This window comes from Pezoporus flaviventris, unplaced genomic scaffold (genome assembly GCF_033815535.1).
Source record: "Pezoporus flaviventris isolate CSIRO_AGI_PZ_B2104156 unplaced genomic scaffold, CSIRO_AGI_Pfla_v1 ptg000078l, whole genome shotgun sequence".
Classification (NCBI taxonomy): domain Eukaryota; kingdom Metazoa; phylum Chordata; class Aves; order Psittaciformes; family Psittacidae; genus Pezoporus; species Pezoporus flaviventris.
In genome coordinates this window covers 15,944,348-15,967,546 of record NW_026892626.1, presented here as the reverse complement: position 1 = coordinate 15,967,546, position 23,199 = coordinate 15,944,348, and the positions used below count along the sequence as shown (strand labels likewise).

At 49.2% G+C, this 23,199-nt stretch overlaps 1 protein-coding gene across 5 annotated transcripts in view; it reads left to right on the top strand.

Moving 5' to 3' along the window:
• Positions 1 to 1,006: 1,006 nt before the first annotated feature.
• The window catches only part of RNF216 (ring finger protein 216), a 77,654-nt gene continuing 55,461 nt past the window's right edge, over positions 1,007 to 23,199 (top strand). The window contains exons 1-5 of one of the 5 annotated variants that reach the window (XM_061473778.1): positions 1,007 to 1,071; positions 15,537 to 15,662; positions 17,201 to 17,331; positions 18,421 to 19,266; positions 21,022 to 21,098. In XM_061473778.1, the coding sequence (XP_061329762.1) occupies positions 15,596 to 15,662; positions 17,201 to 17,331; positions 18,421 to 19,266; positions 21,022 to 21,098 (1,121 nt within the window). In that variant the 5' untranslated portion in view covers positions 1,007 to 1,071; positions 15,537 to 15,595. Of the gene's footprint in view, positions 1,072 to 1,206; positions 1,227 to 6,531; positions 6,761 to 11,423; positions 11,445 to 15,536; positions 15,663 to 17,200; positions 17,332 to 18,420; positions 19,267 to 21,021; positions 21,099 to 23,199 lie in introns of those variants that run through there. The other 4 variants (XM_061473781.1, XM_061473779.1, XM_061473777.1 and 1 more) reach the window with 4 other exon arrangements.

The following is a 23,199-nucleotide window of genomic DNA, read 5'->3' as shown; positions in this document are numbered from 1 at the left end:
AGAATAGTCCTTGGAACCAGCCTGGGTCCTGTCACCCACCCCTAGGGCAAAGCACCCCCATAGGGGACCTGCACTCCATAGGGACTTCCCCTTCTATGGCAAGGCACCCCATAGGGGTCCTATAACTCCCCCCACAGCGGAGCACCCCCATAGGGGACCTGCACCCCGCATCAGCAGAGCATCCCTATAGGGGTCCTGTATTCCAGTGCTCCCACTCCCCAGCAAAGCACCCCGATAGGGGACCTTCCCCCCAGTAAGCACCCCCATAGGGGTCCTCCACCCCATAGGGAACCTTCCCCCCCGATGAGCACCCCCATAGAGACCCTACACCCCCCCACCCCCATAGAGCACCCCACAGGGATCCTCCCCCCACACACACCCGGAAGCACGTGCAGCTCCTCTCCCCGCCCCTTCCCCTTATGCCCCGCCCCTCCCTCTCCTCCCGCTAGAGGGCGGTGCCGCCCGGAGGACCGCCCGCCGCCGTCGCCTCTATGGTAAGTTTCGCCTCAGAGCGGCTCCCCTCGGCGGGGGTGGGTTGCCCGTCTCTCTCCCTGTCCCTCTGCTCCCCGCCGCCGCTCTCTATGGTGCGGTGTGGGGCGGGCGGAAGGAGCCGGGCCGCGGCGGTTCAATGAAGCGGGGCGGTGAGTGCGGCCGGGAGCCCCTGGGCCTCCCTTCCCCTCAGCGCCGGGTCCTTGGGGGGCCGGGGTCGGGATCGGGATCGGGTTCTTCCCGCCCCGCTTCACCTCAGCGCCGGGCACCGCTCCCCCGCTCCCCATTCACCTCAGGGCCGCTCTCAGGCCCCGGGGTCCCGCTGTCCGCTCCCCATATAATATAATAAGGCAATGGGGAGTGGGGGGTCTGTCTCCATGGGGTCTCCTGACCGGCTCGTTGCAGGTACCGTGGGCTGAAAGCCACCGTCGGCTCCGGAGCTGGTGGGGAAAGGCGGATGTTAAACTGTGCTGCCGCTCTTCCGACCTTGTTGTGTGGAAACACTCGGTGCCGCTCGGACGTCTGCTGGGGGAAGGGAACCCAAAACACGGCCGGACACGGAGCACAGGGGCTGTGTAAGAGGTACTGGTCCTCCTCCCCTTCCTTCTCCTCTTCCTCCCCCTTATCCCTATCGATTCGAGCGCTTGGTGGCAGAGAGCAGGCGCTGGGAGCTCTGATGTCCATAAGGCTTTTATAACAGAGGTGACTGGTGGGTGCTCCTCCATGTCTGGAGGAAGGTTGGGGTTTCACTGGGGTGTTCTGAGGCTGAAGAGCTCCAGTGTGCCCCAGGAGCAGTGCTCCTGCATGGGCTGCAGAGTGCTTTGTTGAAGGTCGGCTTAAAGAGCCACTGTCACCCCCTGGTATCCACTGCACTGGGGCTGTGTTTGCTGGGCACACAGCTGCTGCTTGTGGCCACGGATCTGGCCCGGGAGGTTTGCATTCAGGATACGTTTTCCTTAAGCAAATATCTCCAATGTTTGGGAATGACTGAACGCCTGTTTGAAAGATACGCGGTATGTTCTTTATATCTCACCTTCGCTTTGTGACCTGAAGTGTTGTCTTCAGGTGCCTTCTAATACATTAAGTTGAAGTCTTACTAAAAGATGCTTATGCCTGAAACATAGGGTTTGTATGAACAAGTTCAGTTGTTGATGTTCCTGTTCGGTGTCCTGGCTGCTGGTTAAGCAAGGGGCTGTTTTGGAGGTGAAGCGTTATGGTTTGGGCGCTGTTCTGAGACCTCTGTGGTTGCTGATGCTGCTGCTCTTCACTTTCTGTTTCCATTTCCTAGGCAGAACGCTGAGGGGCTATGGCTCAGCTCTGTGTGTGTGCTTTTCCCAACATCTTCTGTTGTGTTTCTATTCCAGCCTTATGGAGCAGCATACTCCTCTCGCTTTATTCTGGGCAACAATCCTAAAAGGAATAGCTGATTTCTTTGGTGCCTGAAAGGCACGGAGGAGCCTTAATGCTAAGACCTATGAGTAGATCCCTGTTTGTTCTGTCCCTGTGCTGGTTGGTTCCTCTTCCTTCCAGTCCCTGCTGTCTCATGGATGTACTCTGGAGCTGTTGCAGGTTTCCTGCAGGAGAAGGCAGGCATTTCCCCTGTCAGGTGGATGGACTGGACTTTGCATGCTCGGTTATAAAGTGGCCTCCTCCCTCTTCCAGAGAGGATGGTGCAAGGGCTCTTTATTTCCCTCCAGCAGCCTCTTTGGAAGCTGAGGGGGGATGTTTGGGAGCCATCCTTCTGCAGACCCAAATCCTGAGCAAATTCTGGCACATCCCTGCCCTGGGGCTGTAGGAGTGTGCGGCGCAAACCCTGTGGTGGTACCCATCTTCTTTAGGGTTAGCAGAAGCGCAGGGACAGCTTTTCCTTATGGAACTGTGGGATTTACAGCTTTAATCTGAGCTTTCCATTTCCAGGCTGAATGCTGTACAAAAATTCCACTGCTTTCCATGAGGCCTTTCCATGCTGTAAACATCTTAATAGCTTTCATGTGCTGGGTGTCTGCGTGGTGGGAGATGTTATCCACAACCATCTTAACAGGAGTTTGTGCCTGGAATACCAAGACTTGGGAACGACCTCAGACCAGCTTCCTGAAGGGGATATGTAGAGATGTTCAGTGTGTTTGGTAGCGCTGCGTGTTGGTAACGGGCCTTCTTCCATCTCTCTTCCTTTCCTTCCTAGGATGCTTTCCTGTTGGCCTGGCTGCAGGCATCCCTCCTTAAGCCAGGGCATAACTAACAGCACCTGGAAGAGCGTTTGAGGCAGGTTTCAGGTTGCTAAGGTACATTTGGGTTCCAGCAGGGTGCTTGCAGCCTGTTCCTGAGCTTGTGCTTCAGGAGCTGCCTCCGAAGTCCAAATTCCTGGGCAGAGCAGTGCTTTGTCTGCTGGAGAATGCAGTGGGCGTTACTGCCGGCGGAGAGCACTGGCACCGGGGCCTGGGCTTTGAAATTGGATGCACAGCCCTAAAAAGTCCTGTGGCAAAAATAGGTGGAGCGAGCACAGAACTCCAGTGCAGCCGGAGCCAGGCAGGAAGCATATCCCAGGGGCCAGGAGCTGATTCACAACCTGGAGTAGCACAAACCCAAGTGTGGGAGAAGCAGAGGAACCCGTTGGGTGTCTTTGAGTGCCTGCTGGAAGAAGCTCCCATTCGTGAAGTTGGAATGGGTGTCTTTATTTGTCTTTATTTCTTTTTAAAGCCATTGTGAGTGGTTTGCTGCGTTGGGGTTCACCACTGGCTGCATTCTTCTTGGGACAGTCAGAGCTGTGCTGCTAATTCCTCTCTTGAGAAGCTTGAAGGGGGGGTTTCTGCACATGGATTTGGTCTGTGGAGATATTTTAAGCCTCTGTTTAAATCGGTGCATTCAAACATCATCTTAACTACTTAAAGGAGAGGCATTAATGGCCTGTGTGTGCATTAAAGTGGTTTGTATTGCTGTGGGGAGATGGGTGGGCTTTCCAAGCTGCTACATGTGACTTCAATTACTCCTAGTAGCGTCTATCCCCAGTGGGGAAAGTGCCTTTTCTTCATTCCATAAGCAGTGGAAGGTGTGAAGCATGCAGCTGACTCCAGTTATCTTCCAGGAGATAAGGTCATTTGTGTGTGATGCGGTAGTTCCTGTGTTTGAAATGGAGCCGAATAATGTGCTGATCACCATTAGTGTGCTGAGGAGTTTGTTTTAAGCAGGTTACTGGGAAATTTGGGAAATGAGGGGTGGGGAGGGCAGGGAGAACAGGAAAAAAGCCACTTAGTAGTGACCTGGTGGCTTGGATAAGTTATCTTTGCCAAAGCACTGCGATGCGAGATAATAAGGAATGTTTTTCTGAGCTGGGATAATCTTGTCCTCAGCTGCATTCATATCTCTCTCATTGAATTTCAGGTTTATTTTGGAATATCTCAGGAGTGCTGTTTTTCCACTGGGTCAGTGCTTAAGAGCTTTTTTAAACTAGCTTAAGAGCTAGTCTTAAAATCCTACAAATCCTTGAGAAAGCTGAATTCTTGAGGCCTATATGCAATATTCCTGCTGAAGAGCAGGGCCTTGAGCAACCTGCTGCAGTGGAAGGTATCCCTGCCCATGGCAGGGAGTTGGAACTGGATTAGCTTTAAGGTCCTTTCCAACCCAAACCAGTCTATGGCACCTTTCTCCTACCCACCAGCACCGCTGTTGTTCCCTCCCTGTGTCTGGGAGGGGAACTGTCAGTGGATAAAGCACTTGGCTTTGGGGAAAGGTTTCAACACAGGGCAGCTGTGAGTCCTGCTGCCCTCTCATAGTGTTTCTGACCTAGGGAACTGAAGTGAAACCTGGCTTCCCTGCTGGCTTTGGGGGGAGCCCAACTCCTTTGCTGTCACCAGAGGTGCCTGTCTGTTCACGGCGAGACTTCTGGTCGCTGCTATCATCACTCATTACAAGAGGCAAAGTCGAGGAGCTGAACTCAATCTGGGAGCAGATGTAGGTGTCAGGGTGACCTGGAATGTTTTCAGTTGGCTTCTGAGGCCAAGCACTGTGTTGCTGACGCTCGGTTGCTTACCTCTGTAAGGAGGCCAAGCTACTGTTTGCGTTATTCAGATCAACATTTGGACAAGGTTTGCAGAGGCAGCGTGTGATGTTATTCTGTAGTATGAGGTGATTAGGATTTGTACTGGCTGGGATCTTTGTTTAGGGAATATATGGATGGAAAAGAGCCTCATGGTAACATATTTTGTCTCAAGAACTTCTCCCACAAGGCCTCCGTGCTGCTTTGTCAATACTGACGTGCTCTTATCAAGCTGTGGGTGCTTATTGCGCTTTCTTGATTGGAGATAGGAACCACAGCGGTTGGCATTTTGCAGCCTTTGCAGGAGCAGAGCTCGGAGAGCACATTTACACTTCTACTCCCCAAATACCATCCCAGAGACGTGCTGCATCTGTACACTTGATGGAGGAAGGGAGAGGAACCTCTCCCTGCTGCGCCTTCTTGAAGGTACCTGGAAGCCAGAAGTAGCAGGAGTGCTTGCTCCATACCCGTGGCAAGTACAAAACGCTGTTGCCTGAAGGTGTTGCAGTGGGGTAGAGTGGCACAGGCGGTGATGGTGACTTTCCTTCTCTCCCTGCTCTCACTGTAGTGCTCTGTAATTCAGTTTGAGGGAGGTGACAGCAGCAGCAGCATGGGGAGAGGCAGGAAGAGCAGCTCTCTCCCTCCCAGGAAAGCAGCGGTGCAGGGCGTCTCATCCCTCCCCTGCTGCTCGCATTTCCAGCTGCAGATGAGCAAGAGCCATCAGCAGTAACTTGGCCAGCATAAATAGTTCATGTCCTCTCTCTCTATATTGTTAAACCAGAATCCTATTGTAGTGGAGAAGGCTCCATTGTGTATAAACTGGGAGGTGCCCTTGGATCAGCCACGACTAGCAGAGACCAGCTTGCACTGGCTGGAAAGCACCTCGAACACAGTGTCTGAGGAGTGCTCCTCAGCGTGGTGTTTATGTGTTTGTTTAGCAGTTTGTGGCTGCTTTTACTGTCTCTCCATCCCAGATGGTGAAATAATGTTTGATGTACTGTTGCAACACCCAGGAAAAGAATTTATATGCTCTTCTGTGAAGGCTTAAACAGTGTTGGACACTTGACTGTGATGACTAAGAGGTAGCACGCAGATTTGCATCCTGGAAACCGCCATGTCCTTAGCAAATGGTTTGGCTGTAGCCTGTGTAACCTCTTAGGAGTGGCCTCTAGTGGCTTTTGTAGTCTTACATATGTGAAATGGTGGTTTGCCATGGGCTGAAACTGTGGTGTACCTAAATCTGTGTGGCTGTGGACCTGGAGAATTAATGTGCAGTGCTGCTTTCCTTGCTTTTTAGCTGGCCAGCTGATAATACATTCATTTGTGAGCTGTAGTCATCTCAGAAGAGAATAAAGCTTCACATGGAGCATCACTAAATCCGGCCATGAGCTGATTTCAGTGGGTTTAATCCTGATGCAGTGGTACACCTCCCTCCAATACAGCCCCTTGGCTTTCCTGCTATTCTAACCTATTCTGCCTCAACCCTGCAGTGCCACTGCCGCGTGATGTGGATGAGGTCAGGCTGGACAGCTGTCAGGAGCCTGGACGGCTGCCCTTGGTTCTTGCTTGCTGGGCTGGAATTGGTTGGCCACAAGGCTGCAAATGAAACTCAACCCAGCTTTACAGCAGTGATGGCTGGAAAATCTTATCCCAAGTGGTCATTTGAGCAGTAAGGGCACAGTTCCTGTGGGTTGGTGGCCATCCTCCTGCAGCAGTTCTTGGGTGCAATAGGCAGCTTTTCTGTCTCTTTCCGTTAGGAATCTGTGCAGTGTGGACTTGCTGCCCGGGTACTGTGTGTGCCTTGAAAGCTTTCTGTTGGTGTTCTGCTCGGTAAATAAGGCCGTTTAACACCCATTTCACTGCAGAACTTGGCCTGTTGGCTCCCTCTGGCTCTTGAACACATTTAAGCCCTTCAATTGAACGTGCAAAAGCACCTTTGAAAGGCAGGGCTGGATCTTGGATTTAGGAGTGCGTAGAGTCTGGTTGCTAATTAGGTGTCAGCTGTGGTTGCATAGTGTCAAGTGTTAGGCTGCAGTTTAAGGTCTCCCTCCTTGTTGCAGTTTATTTTAGCGTCTTGGTTCTTCTGTTTCTGCCCTGGTAGATGCGTGAGGATCTCATCTGAATCCTCAGGAATGGTTTTCCAGGCCATTTCTTTTCGAAGGTGTTTCAAACGCTGGTGGAGCTCAGCACGAGAGGAGGTGACAATCTGTAGTGTTGGAACATGACCATCTTAAGCAGGTATTGCAGTGAAACCCTTCTTAACATGAAGCCACAGCTTCTGGCCACTGACCTTTGGAACTGTGTCAGTGCAGATGCTTAACGTGGCTCATAAATAAGGCACGGCTGGAGTAACCAGAATACGTGACCTGAGAAGCTTCATCCTGTTTGGAAGCTCCTCATTCTGGGATGTTTGACACTAGAATGGTTGGTGGCAAGCTTTGAAGTCCATAGTTCTAAAAGTACTGGGCAGATCAGCACAGAAACCTTCTTTTTGGGGGCGGTGCACTGCTGCAGGGAGTCGGGTGTCTTTCCCTTCTGTGCCACCTCAAGGTCAAGTGTTGGCCTTTATCTTGTCAGCAGCTTTGTGAAAGGAGGTGAGGTGCCTTTTGCGGGCTGCAGCCTTGGGAGCAGAGTTTCTTGTGATAGGTTAAGGCACATCTAAAACAAAATAAGAGTAAGAAATACCTCCTTCCTTTCCACATTTGCTCCTACCGGGGTCCTTCTGCTGTTGCGAGCTGATGGGGTCTCTGCAGCATGTAAAAGCACGATGTAGGTGCCCCTCTTAGTAAGAAAGATTGGGGTTGTTGAGCTTTGAGGTCTTTCTGGTTTACAAGGGCATGTATTGACAGAAGTGGCAATGGCTTTAAGCTGAAAGTGGGGAGATTTAGATTAGATATTAGAAAGAAGCTCTTCTCTGTGAGGGTGCTGAGGCACTGGCACAGGGTGCCCAGAGAAGCTGTGGCTGCCCCATCCCTGGCAGTGTTCAAGGCCAGGTTGGATGGGGCTTGGAGCAAGCTGCTCTAGTGGAAGGTGTCCCTGCCCATGGCAAGGGTGTTGGAACTGGATGAGCTTTAAGGTCCCCTCCAACACAAACCTATGATTATGCTTTTTTTATCTGGAATACAACTTCCCCAGGTGCAGCTTACATGGCTTCTATGGCTTCAACATTTAGGGTGCCATTGCAGCCTATCAATCCTTTGTGACTTCGTGAAGGGGGCTTATAAGGATGCTGGGGAGGGACTGTAGTGATAGGACAAGGGGTAACAGGTTAAAAGTTAAACAGGGGAAGTTTAGATTGGATATAAGGAGGAAATCCTTTACTGTGAGGGTGGTGAGGCACTGGAATGGGTTGCCCAGGGAGGTTGTGAATGCTCCATCCCTGGCAGTGTTCAAGGCCAGGTTGGACAGAGCCTTGGGTGCCATGGTTTAGTGTGAGGTGTCCCTGCCCATGGCAGGGGGTTGGAACTGGATGATCTTAAGGTCCCTTCCAGCCCAAACCATTCTATGATTCTATGACTTTAAAGTCCTCTGGCTGTTCCTGCAACTAAAACTGACTCTCTGTGCTCTCTAACCCTCTTGGCTTTGGCCTAGCTAGTCCCTTACAGCTGCTTTTAACATCAGTTTGCATGCTGTGTGTATCCTGCCTCCTCTTGCTCCCGGTGCCCCCAGTAAACAGGGCTGCGAGCAGAGCAGGCTGCTGGTTGCTCTCTGTGTGAAGGTCAGTGCTGTGGCCTGTCCCAGGGTTACTGCAACCAGCAACCTTAAACTCCTTTATTTCTCTGTTTCCAGTGTAAAACTGGAGTTGGTAACCTGAAGGCTCCTGAAGATGTTCATCCAGCTTCTTCACTACCGAAAACCTTGTGCTTGGTTTAGCTTTGTTATGTCTTTTAAAGGTGACGTTCAAGATCCCTTCAGAAAGGGAAGAAAACACTAAGGATTTGGAGAGGAAACGCTGTGTCCTTTCTCCTGGAGAGCTCTGTGAAGTACAAACAGCAGAGAAGCGCTTCTCATGTATGTCCTGGAGCAGGCAGGGCATTTCCCTTGTTCTTTTCTACGTGGCCGCTGGGTTGATGGGAAGAGGAGGCAGTTGCAGTTCATGTTATGTTGAGCTGGTAGTTATGGCAGTGTTAAACCCACACATTATGGGTTTAATAAAGGTGCTGCTCCCAGAAAGGAGCCTCTGCCTCCTTCTCTTGGGATCCGTGTGAGCTCAGGGCAAGAAAACCGGAAGCAGAACTCATTGTGGAAGCAGCAAATCCCGTGGTTTCACGTGTTTGTCCCCACCCTTACACCGCAAAATCGGAACGAAACAGCTCCGTGAAGTGATGCTTCGGGAGGCAGGCTGAGCCCAGAGGGGTTGGTTTTGTCTGCTTGTGCTGCTGCACTGAAGGGCTGAGCTGCTTGTGTCTGAATTGTGGCTTGAACATGAAAGCTGGCACCTGTGTTTGTGGTGGGGAGGGAGGTTTGGGATTGTGGGGATTATACGGGATGCTTTTGCACATGCCGCAATAGCCTGGGGCAGGCAGAGTAGTCCCCTTCACAGGAGAGACGCCTCTTCTTCCCTCAAAGCCTTACATTTTCCCTTTGCTCTTAAAATGAGCTGCTCAAGGCAATGGCGTTAACTCGCTTTCTAACCAGACCTTGTGAATGTAATGCTTCATTTAGGACTCAGTCTGATAGGGGAGGTAAATGCCTGATCCAGAGCTCCCCACCTCTTGGGCAGAGCTTTTTGCATCCATCAGAATGAGCAGCGTGGTGCTGGTCAGAGATGTGAGGCTACAGAACCCTGTTATTCAGCAGGGCTGAGAGGAGTCTTGGGAAGGCACAGGAACATCCGGCACTTGACCTTGATGCCAGTCGTCAGGGAATAGCTTGAAGCCATCAGGAGCTTTGAGTTGAGTTGAATTAGTAGTTGCCCATTTTTGGACACCAAATACATCTGTTTCAACACAGTCTTTAGAGAAGAGCTCGCAGAGCAGGGATGGGTTTTGCTGGGAAAAACTGGTATCATTGGAGGTAAATAGGATAAAACAGGAGAGGTTTCTTTTCTCTTGTACTCGATAGATGCAATAAAAATAGAGATTGGGGTTTTAAAAGGATCATGATTAAGAGATACCATGACCTTAATGGAGTGGTGAACTGCAGGTGAAGTGGACAAGAAGTCCTGTGGTGTACACACTATTGAGATGCTTCCTGGAAGTCCAAAGTTGACTTGCAAAATGGGAAAGGCATTGTTAGAAACCCAAGTAATCCCTAAAAACCTGCTCTTTTTATGGCTCCTGACTAAACAATATTCATGAGGCTGAAGCAGTAACACAGAGATGCAGCTCATACCCTGTTAATCCATATATTTTCTTTCCAAAATACTCTCTGATGCGTTCTTGGAATGCTGTTGACTGAGGATTGACTGGAAAAATGCACAGCAGAGATCTGAGTGAGGCTGCTACACAGAGTACAGGTGCTGCGCCTTGAGTAGGAGAGGGTGAGGAAAGGGAATGAGAAGTTGTGATTCCTGCCAGAGAAGCTTGAAGACTCCCTGTCCCTCTTCTCCATTTTAGTAATGTTCTAGCCTGGAGCAGTGCTTCTGGAGCCAGGAATGATGCTGGTGTGGCTACTCTGAGATGTCTTCTGAGCAGTTTGTGTGTTGCCCATCTCATACGTATGACAAGGTGATGTCCAGCTTGGATTTACTTGCCGCAAAATGCTTTATGTTTCCTGATGTCTTGGTGTGGCAAAATCAATTCTCTGCCTTTCTGCAATAGAACTGTGCTCCCTGGCTTTTCATGGAGGAAAAAATGGTTCACTTCAGCTTCTGTTCCTTGGATCTCCTCTCAGATCTCAGGAATCCTGTCTCCTTAGAGGGTGTATGTGTCTGTCTAAAGTCATTTGGTAAAACAAGCCAACTTCTAATTCATTGTGAAACAGGGGGTGTTTTAAAACATACAGGTAGATTCTGGTATTGACTCTCTTGAATGGTTTGGGTCAAAGGGACCTTAAAGCTCACCCAATTCCAACCCCCTGCCATAGGCAGGGACACCTCCCACTAGAGCAGATTGCTCCAAGCCCTGTTTGATAAATGAACATTGTGCCCCTTCAGCCCATGCTACATGTCCACAGATTGCTGGCAGAACTACATGGATGCAGTTGTTGTAAGCCTGTGCCTGTTCTGTGCTCCTAAGAGGAGCTTTTGGGCAATAGCTGTAGCTGGTTGTGCTGTTTGCCTGGTAAGCAAACAGGAGGAAGCCAAGAGGCCTTGCCTGCGAGCTGCTGCCCACACTCCCCTACCTTTAGGAGGCCAGGAGCAAGGCTTTGGGATGAGGCCAGGAGCAAGCTTTGGGATGAGGGCAGTGCTTTTGTTCTGGTGGCATTTCCCACTTTTGCCTGAGCAGGGGGCTGGCCTCTGTGCCAACCTGCTCAGCAGAAGCCCTGCTGCAGGTCCGCATCTTAACCTCTGCCTTTATTCCTTTGCAAGGTGTGATGCAGTGGTGATCACTGCCTTGTGCATAGCAAATAGAACTTGTTTGAGCCCAGCAGTTCTTGTCAGGCTTATGATCAGGGGATTTCTGATTTCCAGTTGGGATGCTGTTGCTTGACATGATGTTAAACTCTCCCTGCTTTTTCTAAGTGACTGTTAGAAAGAGCAGCCCCCAGTGCATCGTGAACCCTTTGAAAGGTTTCAGTGCGATGCTGACAGTAAGTCAGGCTGGTTTATTCCCCTTCCGTGGAGCTTTTCTTGTTTCAAGGGCTGAATGCGGAGCTTTTCACTTTGCTGCTTGTCACAAGCCATGCATTATTTAAGCACCTTCTCTTTGTTTTAGCAGCTTGAAACAAGCCAGGAATTCACCTTGCTCGCAGGCTACCAGCAGACACGTTTGCTGCCCGCAGGCAGAACGTAGGAGTTGGTGCTCTTCTGTCAACGTAGGTGAGCAACAGTGGTGTTGCTGTATGGGGAGAGGCTAAAGCACACAACGATTTGATGTTGCTGACATCTCTTTTAAGTCGCTTTTTCCTTTTTCTCCCCCCATTCGGTTGGGATTTCAGTTCCTACCTCCCCTGCAGTGCTTTCTGTCTACTCCTGTTGCCTTGAGCTAGAGCTAGAAAAGAGCACTTTGAATCTAATCCCATTTTGGGGATGTGGGAGTTCAAGATTTCAAATACTATAAGTAGGGGGAAAAAATACACTAAAGCGTGTCTAGGAGGGGGGTCTCCCCTCAACTGTCACTTCGGATTCCAGCTCCATCAGAAGATGCTCGTTGCAGCACGAATGTGAGGTGGAGGGAGCAGATTTGAGTTCTGCTCCAATTACTGCAGTCCAGAAACGCCTGCCTATACCAGGAGTTTAAATATATTCACAGTACTGATGCTTGTTATTTTTAGGCTAGGCTAAAAATATTCAATGTGGGCTTTGCAGGGATTTTGAATGGGGTTTGGAAATCCTTGTGAGGCATCCCTGTCCATGGCAGGGGGTTGGAATGAGATGATCTTCAGGTCCTTTCCAGCCCAAACCCTTCTGTGCGCACCTGACACCTGCTCCACCTCTTTAACAGCAGATCCATCAGCTTTTTAGTAGTGGTTGGGACCAGTGATTTTGTGACTTACATTTTGGCATGTGTGAGAAGCTCGTTTGGGAAGAACGCATGACTTCAGCTGTAGGTCTGAGATGTGCTGCAGGGAGCAGTTACACACAAGTCCCTGATGGCCTCTGATCTTCCCGTTAGCTGTTCCTTTAATGGATTCTTCTCCTCTCAAGTTGCTGTAGGAAAAACCTTAATGGGGAGGATTCTTCAGCCTGGGCACTGAAACAACTCGGATGTGCAGCGTCATGAGTACATGGAGTAATGCAGAACACAGAGGGGAGCTTTGGGGGTCTTCACTGCGCTGTCAGCAGGTGCCTTTGAAACTGTGACAAGAGCTTTGTGTCACCTGGGTACTGTATAGGGATTCGAGTCCCAAATCCAGTTTGCGCTGTAATGCAGGTGGGAGCCCTTAGGGAAAGGGGAAAACCACCACCAACAAAGCAAAGTGTCTGCCTGCAGCCAGGTCTTTTAAAGCAATTCTAATATCCTGTCCTTGACTGTATTGCACAAAAAGCTGATGGGCATGTTAGAGCTTGGTTACTTATACATAGCTTTATTCTTCACCTATAAATAGGCACTGAAATCACTGAGGTAGTGTGGAATAGCTTCTTCCCATCTGTCTTGCTTTCTTGCTCCGTTGTTTATGTAGGCAAAGACCTGGCTTTGATCTTGTTACTTCACATTCTTGGCAGCCTAGTGCTAGAAACATGAACAAACTTCTTATTCATGCCACTGCATGGAACTGGCCCATGCTCACAGATAGTTGTTTAAACTAGAGCTCTGTACTGAGTTATTGACAAAATGAATTGCTAGCTCTCTTTGGAAGCTTGGCTTTTCCCCTCAAAGCAGTGCTTTATTGAGCTGCTTGGGTTCTTCTGCAGTCTGTTCTGAAATAGAGAAGTGGTATATTGCCAGTTCTTTCCAGGCTTGGCTTTTTTGTTGTTGTTGCCTTGACTGTATATTACAGTTAATGCTATTTATTCCTGCTTTTAAACCACCATACGTCTTCTGATAGTGTGTGTGTGTGTGCATCTTGTACAGGGGCACAGACACTCTGTCAGCCCAAATCTCATTTCCTGTGCCTTTTTTTGATGCACAAGGTTGAAGTGTTCGAGTTCCTGTCTACAGGAACCAGCATTGTCTATGGAGAATATGGCTTTAACGTCAGCTTTGTGGCTTATCCCTTGCTCTTGGATGTGAACAGCTCTGGCTTTCAGTTGGAGAAAGCACTATTTGGAAGAAGACTTCCTGGTGACTGTGCTGAGCGTTTGTGGTGTCGGCTCACTCACACGTACACACATCCCCTGCTGCTAACACCCCGCATGCCGCTGCAGGGGAGACGTATCCAAGCCACTTAGCTTTGCACAGAGCAAATCCAAGTAGACATCTGTCTAGCCGCTGTCTGTACCACTTGATGCTGCAAGAGATGATTTGTGGCTTCCATGAACGTCCTTGTTCCTTCACAGCCCGTTTTGGAATGATGCTTCTCTTTTTTGCCTGCCAAGAGGTTCCTTGGTTGAGCAGGAGCCTGCCTGAAGGAGGCTGAGAGAGGTGGGTGATAGCAATGCAGGGGCTGTTGGTTATTGCAAGGGGTGCTTTTATAGGACCAGCCTGCTGGGAAGCAGAAGTGGTTGGCGTGGGTACAAGAGGCCTGAGTGCCTCTCCTGGCCCTGCTGCCAGCCTGCTCAGTGGCCTTAGCCGTGCTGGTCCTTTCTGTGCTTTCATTTCTCCATCTTTTAGATGGCAAGAAGCACATTGATCTCTTGTTTTCTGAAGTACTGAGAGGGCTAAGGGTGGAAAGATGCTGTGCAGGACTAGGTGGTAGCCGAACTCCTTTTAAGAATGAGTTCACAGGGCTTTTATACCAAGTACGCTGACAGTGACCCAGCTGCTGAACTGCAGTTCCAGCTCTTGTCTGCACAGATGAGAATGGTGCTTCCATGCCCTTCTAGCAAACAAAGATTGATTTCACCTTGTTTATGAAGCAGAAGCTGAAGAACCCAGTGGAAACACTCCCAAAAGCTTGCTTTTGGAACATGTTTGAAGCATCAATATGCCCATGGTTCTCTTGTGCTTAGTGGAAATAGGGTGTGCTACTGAGGTTACAGGGCTCAAATATCTAGGAGTAGCTACATATTTGTAGTAATGCTGGTTAAAGAGGCCTTTGCAGTTCCTTTAGCCCAATGTCCTGCTCAAATCTGGACCATTCACCAGGTGAATGGGGCTGTTTGTAGCCTTGAAAACCTTTATGGTGGAAGTTCCCCCTGGAGAAGGCTGGTTCAGCACTGCACCGTGCTGCTAGCACCTTTTATGTGTGTGCTGAGCAAGTGGCCTGCCCTGAAATGGAGACAAAGCTGCCTCCATCTGTCAGCTTAAATCTCCCCTCTGTCAGCTTAAAGCCATTCCCTCTCATCATGTCACTACAGGCCCTTGTAAAAAGCCCCTCTCCACCTTTCTTATAGGCCCCTTTAGCATTCCTTTGGAAGACTGTTATAAGGTCTCCCCTTAAGGAGCCTTCTCTTCTCCAGGCTGAACAAGCCCAGCTCTCAGCCTGGCTCCGGAGCAGAGTTGCTGTTTGTGGCAAGGAAGTACACTCTGCAGTGTGTTTTGTGCCTGCACTGTGAACAAATCACACTTCTACACTGCCCTGCCAGGGCTGCAGCTCCCTTCAGACGTGCCAACAACATGGGCATCATGGTAGTGAGCTCAAAGCATCTCTGGTCCCTCTGAAGTTGTGCCTCGGCCTGGCAGTACGCAAGGGAGTGATGCTGGTGTCTCCATTTCATCAATGGTCAGCACTTCATGGTCCTGCTCCTCATAGAATCATAGAATAGTTAGGGTTGGAAAGGACCTTAAGCAGCAGAGCTGTCGGATCTGACCCATAATAACGGCTGTTCCACCTCAGTGCTGGTGCTTCTGCAACACTTGTGCATGGTAGGACTTTATGGGGATGGTTGTAATGACATCAACTGGTGCATCTGAGATGCAGGCTTATGTGGTGTTGCCCTGTGGCAGCTCAGGCAAGTGGCTTTTGCTCCTCATGGTTAGATGGTGGCAGAAGTACCGCTGTAAGTTGATGCATCAGGGTTTTGACTTCTTGGAAGCAGGAGATGCACAGCTGGGGAGGGTTGGAATGCCGGCTGGACAGAATTGCACCTCCCCATCCACCCCTTTATGCAACTGCATAGCTACAAGCACCTTTGTGTCTTCTCCAAAGAGGCTTCTTGGACCTGATTGCACTCGGGTTGCCCCTCAGTTGGCTGTCTTAACTGTGAGGACGGGAAGTAACAGAAGCATTCAGAGGTGGCATTTATGGAGAGGCTGTGCATGGGGAGCCAGGAGAGCCCCCAGAGTTTTGGCACTTTGGTCTTGGGAAAGCCGGATTAGGATGCTGCTGAGCTTGCCTTATGCTCTTCTGGCTTTACTTTGTCTTGTAGCTCCTCGCGTGAGCCTGACTGCGCCTGAACACTGACACTTCTGAGTACAGCTCCTTAAAATGGCAGAGGGGGATGGAAATGAAGAAGCCATTAACTTGAACAGCTTCCAGAGTCGCAGAGGGAAAGGTGAGTACTGCTCTGTGTGTCTTCCTGAAGTGCTCTTTGTGAAAACTCAGCTTACAAGCAGCAGGGCTCCTCGATGCTAAACTGGGAAGAGTGCTGTTAAGGGGAAGCTGCTGGTGGTCTGTTTTGCCGTGTCATTCGCTGCTCTGTTACACTTCCTTCACAGCCACCCACTGAAAAGTCTTTCCTTTCATGCAGACATGCAAAATATTTGGCTCTTGCCTTTCTCGTGTTGTACTGCCTCAAGGCAGATTGTGAACTTCTTGGGAACACCATGTAGAGATGAGGGGCTTCTGGTGTTCCACCCTTCTGAGGACCTCAGAGGAGAGAGGCTGGCTCTGCATTCCTATCCACGTCGGGCTATGTGCGTTGGCACCCATTCCTCCAAGAGTGGAATGCAGAATGATGCTTTCTGTGTATGCCTGAAAGGTGATAAATGGATGCTCATGAATACGTATGCTAAAGCATAAGCCAAAATGATGTGTCAGATCATAGGGAAAGCGTGGTTGTATGCCGTCTCTGCAGTACAGAAACCCTCTGTTTCTGCCTTGAGTGTCTCTCCTGCATTCAGCCCAGAGGAGAGAAGCTGCGTGGAGACCTCATAGCAGCCTTCCAGTATCTGAAGGAGGCCTACAAGGATGCCAGAGAGGAGCTCTTCATCAGGGACTGTACGGACAGGACCAGGGGTGATGGGTTCAAACTGAAACAGGGGAGATTTATGTTGCATCTAAAGAAGAAGCTCTCCCCTGTGAGGGTGCTGAGGCGCTGGCACAGGATGCCCAGAGAAGCTGTGGCTGCCCCATCCCTGGCAGTGTTTGAGGCCAGGTTGGGCACAGGGGCTTGGAGCAAGCTGCTCTAGTGGAAGGGGTCCCTCCCCATGGCAGGGGTTGGAACTGGATGATCTTAAGGTCCTTTCCAACCCAAAGGAATTCTACAATTCCAGCAGCTCTATTCAGTAGTATCTGTATTCCATTCTTGACAAGCCTTGAGGGACAGGCTTGTCATTTAATAGCAGGGTACCTTCAGCATCCACAGCCAGGAGCACTATCTCAGCCTTGCAGACTCCTGCAAAATCACATCCTTTCCGAAGCAGGGTTACATAGAGGAGCTTCTGTCTCCTCTAGAATGCACCGCACATTAATTAAAGAAAATGTATCTTCTCTGAATTACTGAAAGTTCAGGAATTCTATGCAAAAACTGGGAAGCAGTCTGTGCATAGCGTGTTCAGGATGCATTTTGCAGCAGCTTGACTTGTCCTGAGGTTTGGAATAGAAGGAGCTCTGCCTAAGTGTCAGTGAGTGTTTCATGCATGCGCTGTTGTGGTGAGCTGTAGTTTGTGCAGGGGTTGTGCTCAGAGGGGCTGAGGGAGGCAGGAGAGGCTGTAACTGTGCCACGACTGCACTTGCAGAGTGCTCCGAGCGCTTCCTCCCTGTTGCCACAATGCAGACGTGCGGATTTGCTTTTTGAGATGTATCAGTGCCTGCGCCCCGTGGTTTCAGTTATTTACCTTGAGCAAATAGCTGACTTCATGTGTCCCACAGATTGGATGGATGGCAGGTACGAAGGCATCCTGACGTTGGATTCCTCGGATGAAGAATTACCTTTCCTGCTGGAAGCACCAGCGGAGCAGCAGCGTGAGGAAGATGACGATGATGTAGTCATCTTGGAGGAGGTAATTTGTCATTCTTGTACTTGCCCTGCTTTATTCATGGCCTTTATAGCCAGCTCTCCTGTGAATATCTGATGTGTTCCTTTGAGAGTCTGGTCCAGTTATGGTAATTTACTTAGGATGTCTGAAATGGATGCTGAAATGATGGCGTTTTGCTGGCTCTGTTTAATCATATTTTGGGCACAGGAGGGGAGATCTAGACTATTAAACTCTGTTGTATTTAAAGTTCTAATTAACAAAGGCTGTAGCATCTGTGAAGCTATCTGTTGAGATCCAGAAAGATGGAGCGCTTCATAAAAGGATGGGATGTTCCTTCAGAGGCAGGTTTTCAAACCATGCCTTGTTTGGCTTTGTGTGCTTTAGATCCCTTTATTCTATCCAGATTCTTGTTGGGCTGTTGCAGTCGCTTATATTTTTGCATATTTACAAAGCCAGCCCACCTGTATCACCTATAACCTTTCCACTGGCACAGGCAGCCTCGGAGAGGAGGGCCAAAGGCTTTAGCTTACATAGATTAAGTGTCTAACTTCATATCTAAGCTATATGAAGAATATATTCCACTTTTATGTTGAATTAACCAGAGGCATTGAGAAACTGGGTTCCAAAGTTGACCTTTCTATTTCTTAGTTGGAAACGGTAGCAGAGAATATTGAGCCTGTTGGCATACAGCAGCCTGTCTGCCAGAGGCAAGAACAAGGCCAGAGATTAATGCTTTGAGCTTTGTTTTCTGGCTGTTGAGATATATCAGTAAGAATGCAAACATGCCAGCAGTTAGTTCCTCCTTCCCAGACTGTTCTAATGGGAGGGAAATGGGAGCTGAGGTGAGTGTAGGAGATTATTCCACTCTGAAAGTCCTGTGCATGCCCAGTTCTGCCTAATGTTCTCTTAGCACCTGGGGATAGTCTGAGGCTGGAATTCAGTGCAACAAGGGTATGTAGGTTGCAGTTTTGTGCCTTATTAAGGACTTTGCTAAACAGACTTCGTCTGTTTCCCATCAGAAATCTGATTAGATTCAAAAGATCACCTGGAGCAAGGGGTCTGCCATGCAGACAAGAGCTCCTGCTTACTTACTCTTGTCTGTCTTCATTTTAGACCCCAAAGCATCAGCAGCTTCCACGTCCCAATGTCATCAGACCTGCTGCTCAATGGCAGTGTGCAAACGCTGTGGGTGAAAGAGGATCTAAAAGTGCTGTTGAGCTCTTGAGGAGCACATATCCTGAAGATGTGATCCCAACTCAGTCTGGCCAGAGAGACCAGGATAACCATGTGGTGGAGAGCAGTGCTGGACCAAGCAAGGATAAGAATATGAACTTTGCATTGCAACAGCCCAGATCATCAGAGATTAATGGCCCTGGGTTTGAACTTACAAGTAACCAGGAGCCTGGTCCAAGCTTGCTTCCAGCAATAACTACAAGCCCACAGCCCACAGACAAAGAAATCATTATTCTGGAGGATTCAGACTTTCCACCACAACAGGAAGAAAAGGTAGAAACCCAGGGAGAGGACTTGGAGCTGGAGCAAAACCTCAGAGAACCAGCTGATGCAGGTCCTGCAGAGCAGGAGATCCATGAGGACAGCCAGCTGGATCATCCGCACGCCCAGCCATCGGAAGGGGAGCCACATGCTGTAGTAAATAGTTGTGCTCCTCAGCAAGGGCAGCCTGAAGCAGACCCAGGATCTTTAAGGGCATATGGAGAGAAGGCTCCTGGGCCGGCCTTCCCACGACCTGAACCACAGCAGGATGGGATTCCAGGTCCTGCTTCACCCCAGCCAGCACATCCACCAGAAGAAACAGGTCCACAGGCAGCGGTAGACAATGAACAGCCAGGTCCAGCATTCCCTGCACAGGGCTGCCAGGAGCTTGGCTCTAGTAACGTTCCAGAGCAAGGAGCTGCTGGGCAGGACCAGGACCTCACCGCACAGCTCATCAGAGAGACAGTGAGTATTCCCAGGGCTTGTTTGCCTTCTGTGCCCGTGGTATTCCCAGACAGGTTTTTCAAGGTGTGTAGTGTTTCACATGCTCAAAGCACAGCCTGTTGACTTCAGCTGCAAATCCTCTTCGTTTTGGCAGAGACTCAGCTATGCAACAGGTGAGGAGCAGGCAAGGAACCGTCTTGGGAAACTCTGCTTTGAAAGACTAACAGGAGTGTTGAGAGGATGGGAATCTTGAGGGCACTGTTTGCTCTGGGATGGGTTCTTGGCCAGAGAGATTCAGCAGAGTTGATGGCAGGGTCTCAAGGGTGCAGTGGGGTGAAATAACAGGACCTGTCTTAAAGGCTACTGCCTTCTTGGTTCTGCTAGTTTGTTCTTGTCTGATTCCTAACCCAACACTATAGGGCTGCTTAGGAATGGATGCGGAGCTAAAGGAGCAAAAGAGACACTGAACACTGGCAGAGGGATAGAAGGTGAGGTAGAGAAGGCTTAGAAACACATGGCTGAGAGCCGTGGCTGCTTTCAGCTGCCTCTCCTAAAGCAGTGTGATCCATGGCTTTGTTAAAGTCACCATGGTGCTCAGGGGGTGATGGCTGCCCTTGCAGTGTGGATTTCCAGGCAGTAGCACTGAGGGATTACTGGGTAAGCAGCATGAAGACTCTTAGAAGTTAACTCCACCCAGTCCTTTCTGACTCTGCCTGTGCAGCTGAGCTTGAGGGGCACTAACCACAGGAATGGAACCATCAGGAAGGGTATTCCTTCACCTTTGGGATGCTCAGAAGCTTCTGTATACTTAAAAACAAAACAAAGGCATGGTGCAGCTTCACATTTCTGTGTTTTCCCCTCCAATGCACACTCCTCCCCTTGATTGCTAGGGAGGAAAGATCTCTGTGATACCTTATGAATACTTATTTTGCAATAAAATGTATTTCACTGCATCTGTGTCTTACACCACCACTCCCATCCCCTCCAAGTCTTCCCTCCACATCCTGTATCTCATTCTGTCTGGGACACCTGGGGTTCAAGTACCAGTCCACCAAAATTCAGTTCTTTCCAAGGCAGACCTTGTGGATGAGTGAGTTGGTTTGAGATGGGGAAGTAGATACTTTTGCATTGTAGGAGTTGCTTGACAACCCTGACCAGTCCAGTCTTGCAAAGCAGAATCCATCTGGTGCAATAGTTGCAACACCTGTACAGAAACCCATCAGGAGAGCAGCAGTGGGTGCTCTTTGCTACATGGCTAATGCTGGGAAAGCTTGCACAGAAATGCCAGGGAGGGTTTGTTGTCTGGTCTGATCTTGTTGCTAATGTGTCTGGGTACTTTCAGGTGGGTTATACGTATTGTTGGGTTTTTTCCTTTGGCTTTGGAATGTTGCATTTCAGCACACAGTCTGGAACTCCTTAATCTTCTGTCTGAAGGTAAATATTAGCTTTTCTTGTGTTGTAGATCATACCTACATGCCTTGCCTCTTTCCATCGAGCCTGAATCACTTGTTAGGCCAGCTGCTCATGCCTAATCTCACTACCCATATCCTTCTTGGGAGAAAGAGGTGTTAGCAATCATCCTGTGGAGCAAAGGGAAGCCAGCACCTTGCAGTATCCATGCTGGATGGATAGAAGTGGTCTCTTGAAACCTGTTTTGGCCCTTGTCTCATGAGTGTGATAGGTACACCCATAAATCTGTGTCTTTAGTGCTGTTCACTAGGTTGTGCTGTACAGCTCCTCTAATACCTCTGTAACCTGTAGCTTTTCCTACTGTAGGAAGCAAGATTCCCAGATGTGAAGGAGGACTACATTGAAGAGCTCATCATCATCAGGAACTGCTGTGACTTAAATGTGTAAGTACAGAGCTAAGAGCCAGGGTGTATTGTACAACAGGCTGGCTGTAGTCACGTTCCCATTTCCCCACACTGTTCTAAAGCGTAGCCAGGCTGGGAGGCAGCACTGTGGAGATGGTGCCAAAGAGCAGGGAATTTGTTGGGATTTTTCCTTCTCATAGAGCTTTTCTTAAAATCTCTTTAATTCTTACATTTGTGCTGTAGCTTCTCTGCTTTTAAGATCATTATTTAAAGATTACATATCAGTTCTTTACTGTTACTAGGCCTCTTAAAAAGGGTGAGTGTCAGGATTAAGGTATTGAGATGACTTCTGTAAAACATAGTAAGAAGGTGGATTGCTGACTTTTGAGTTGGAGAAGAGTTTCCTGCTTCTTAATTTCACTGGGTTTTGGCTTTTTCCAGGTAAAGATGACACTGGTTTGGACTCCCTTATTTATTGTCACCATGGTGGCTTTTGTGCCCTGCGTTTAAGCCGGTAGCAGTGGTACTGTTTGAGTTCTCTCGCATCCCTTGTTGCAGCTAGAATAGACCAAACACATTTAAGGGCTGGGAGGATTGGCTCTAGATACCTGTTAAGGGACTGATTTTGGTCAAGCTGAGCAGAAACAGGAGCCAAGAAGGGCAATAAAAGGAATGGAAGAGAGGCTGAAGACATGCTTTCCTACTTGTGTTGGCACCAGCAGCACAGAGGGGAGAGGGATTTGAAGTAAATCACTTGTGTCTGATGCTTGGTGGTCCCTCTCTCTGTGTTTTGGTCTCTACAGCTGTCACTGCTATCTCAAACATGTTGAAACTAGTTATTGTGTGATACAAGAATGAAGAATAGGTGTTGGTTGCCAGAGTATTCCCTCTCTTGTATTACTCCAAGGCCCCTTTCCCATTAACTAGGGCACTAATTAAGCAGCATTTAAGTGCGTGAGGCTTGGAATTAGTTATTGGACCATAAATAAGTAAACTGGCAAGGAAATTAGGATGATCCAATCCATTGGGCATAGATTGCCTATTCTGCTGCCTTTGTGCTGGTGTGTGTCCAAAGTAGGGCTTCTTGGCTAGGAAGAAGCTAACTTCTTTCTTGTCTTTCTAAAGTGCTTTCCCTGCAGTGGTGGTATTGTCAGCAGGAGAGAAACTTTTGGGTGCCCATACCACATACTTGTGCACCTCATTGTAGATGGTTGTGCATAGAAGACCTAGTAGAGCCATTCCTTGGAGCAATGGGGCTGCTGAAGTTGCACATCTGGCTGCAGGAGCCTCTCACTTGTCAACTTGTTATTGTGTCCTGGGGCGATTTAGTGAAGCCTGATGGAATTAAATCACAGTATCAGCATCTGTCAGTCTCAATGTGTTCCTTCCCTTCTGCTCCTGAAATGTCTCCCATTGTGTGCCACAGACCCAGTGAGATGAAAAGGTGCTTACAGGCTTCCCTGTAGGCCATCTACAGTGTCTGCTCAGCGGCACGTTACCCACTCACTGGATGATAAAGATTTCTTCCCCATATTTTTATCCCTTTAACCCAACCAGCTTTTTGAGTTGCCCCTGCATCTTTTGTGTGAGAACAAATGGGTCAAAGCACTGGTCAGCCTCGCTGGCAGGGTCCCTTTGATGTCCATGGTGTGTCAAGCCGAATCAGGCTTGAAATACAATAAATAAGGGTGGCTGGGTTTGGGCAGGGATGAGGCTTTTAAGTGGCTCTGTGTCCTGTGGTGCAGATACTAATGAACAGTGCTGCAAGTGTGCGTGCATTGTGTGCTGGGACCCACTTCCCTAATTGTCAGACACTGAAGGTTAACGTCTCTGGGAATCCCAAGCATCGAGATGGCAACAAGCAGAACAGTTCAGATGCATCCTGACTGAGCCCCAGCTGATACCCTCGTGTTTGAGCTCCTTGAGGTTTCTGTGTTGTTGGATTAAAACAATTACCTTTGACCAAAAGGATGCCAAGGGGGAGAGCTGGGATCTGATAAATGCTCAGTGCCAAGGTATTTTGTTGTTTTCCAAGCTGATCATCATAAAAAGCTTTCAGCTGATGTGGAAGATAAGATGTGGGAGCTGCTCTTAGCAGGGTATCATCCATTCAGCTTTTGTGTGCAGAAGCATTCACGCT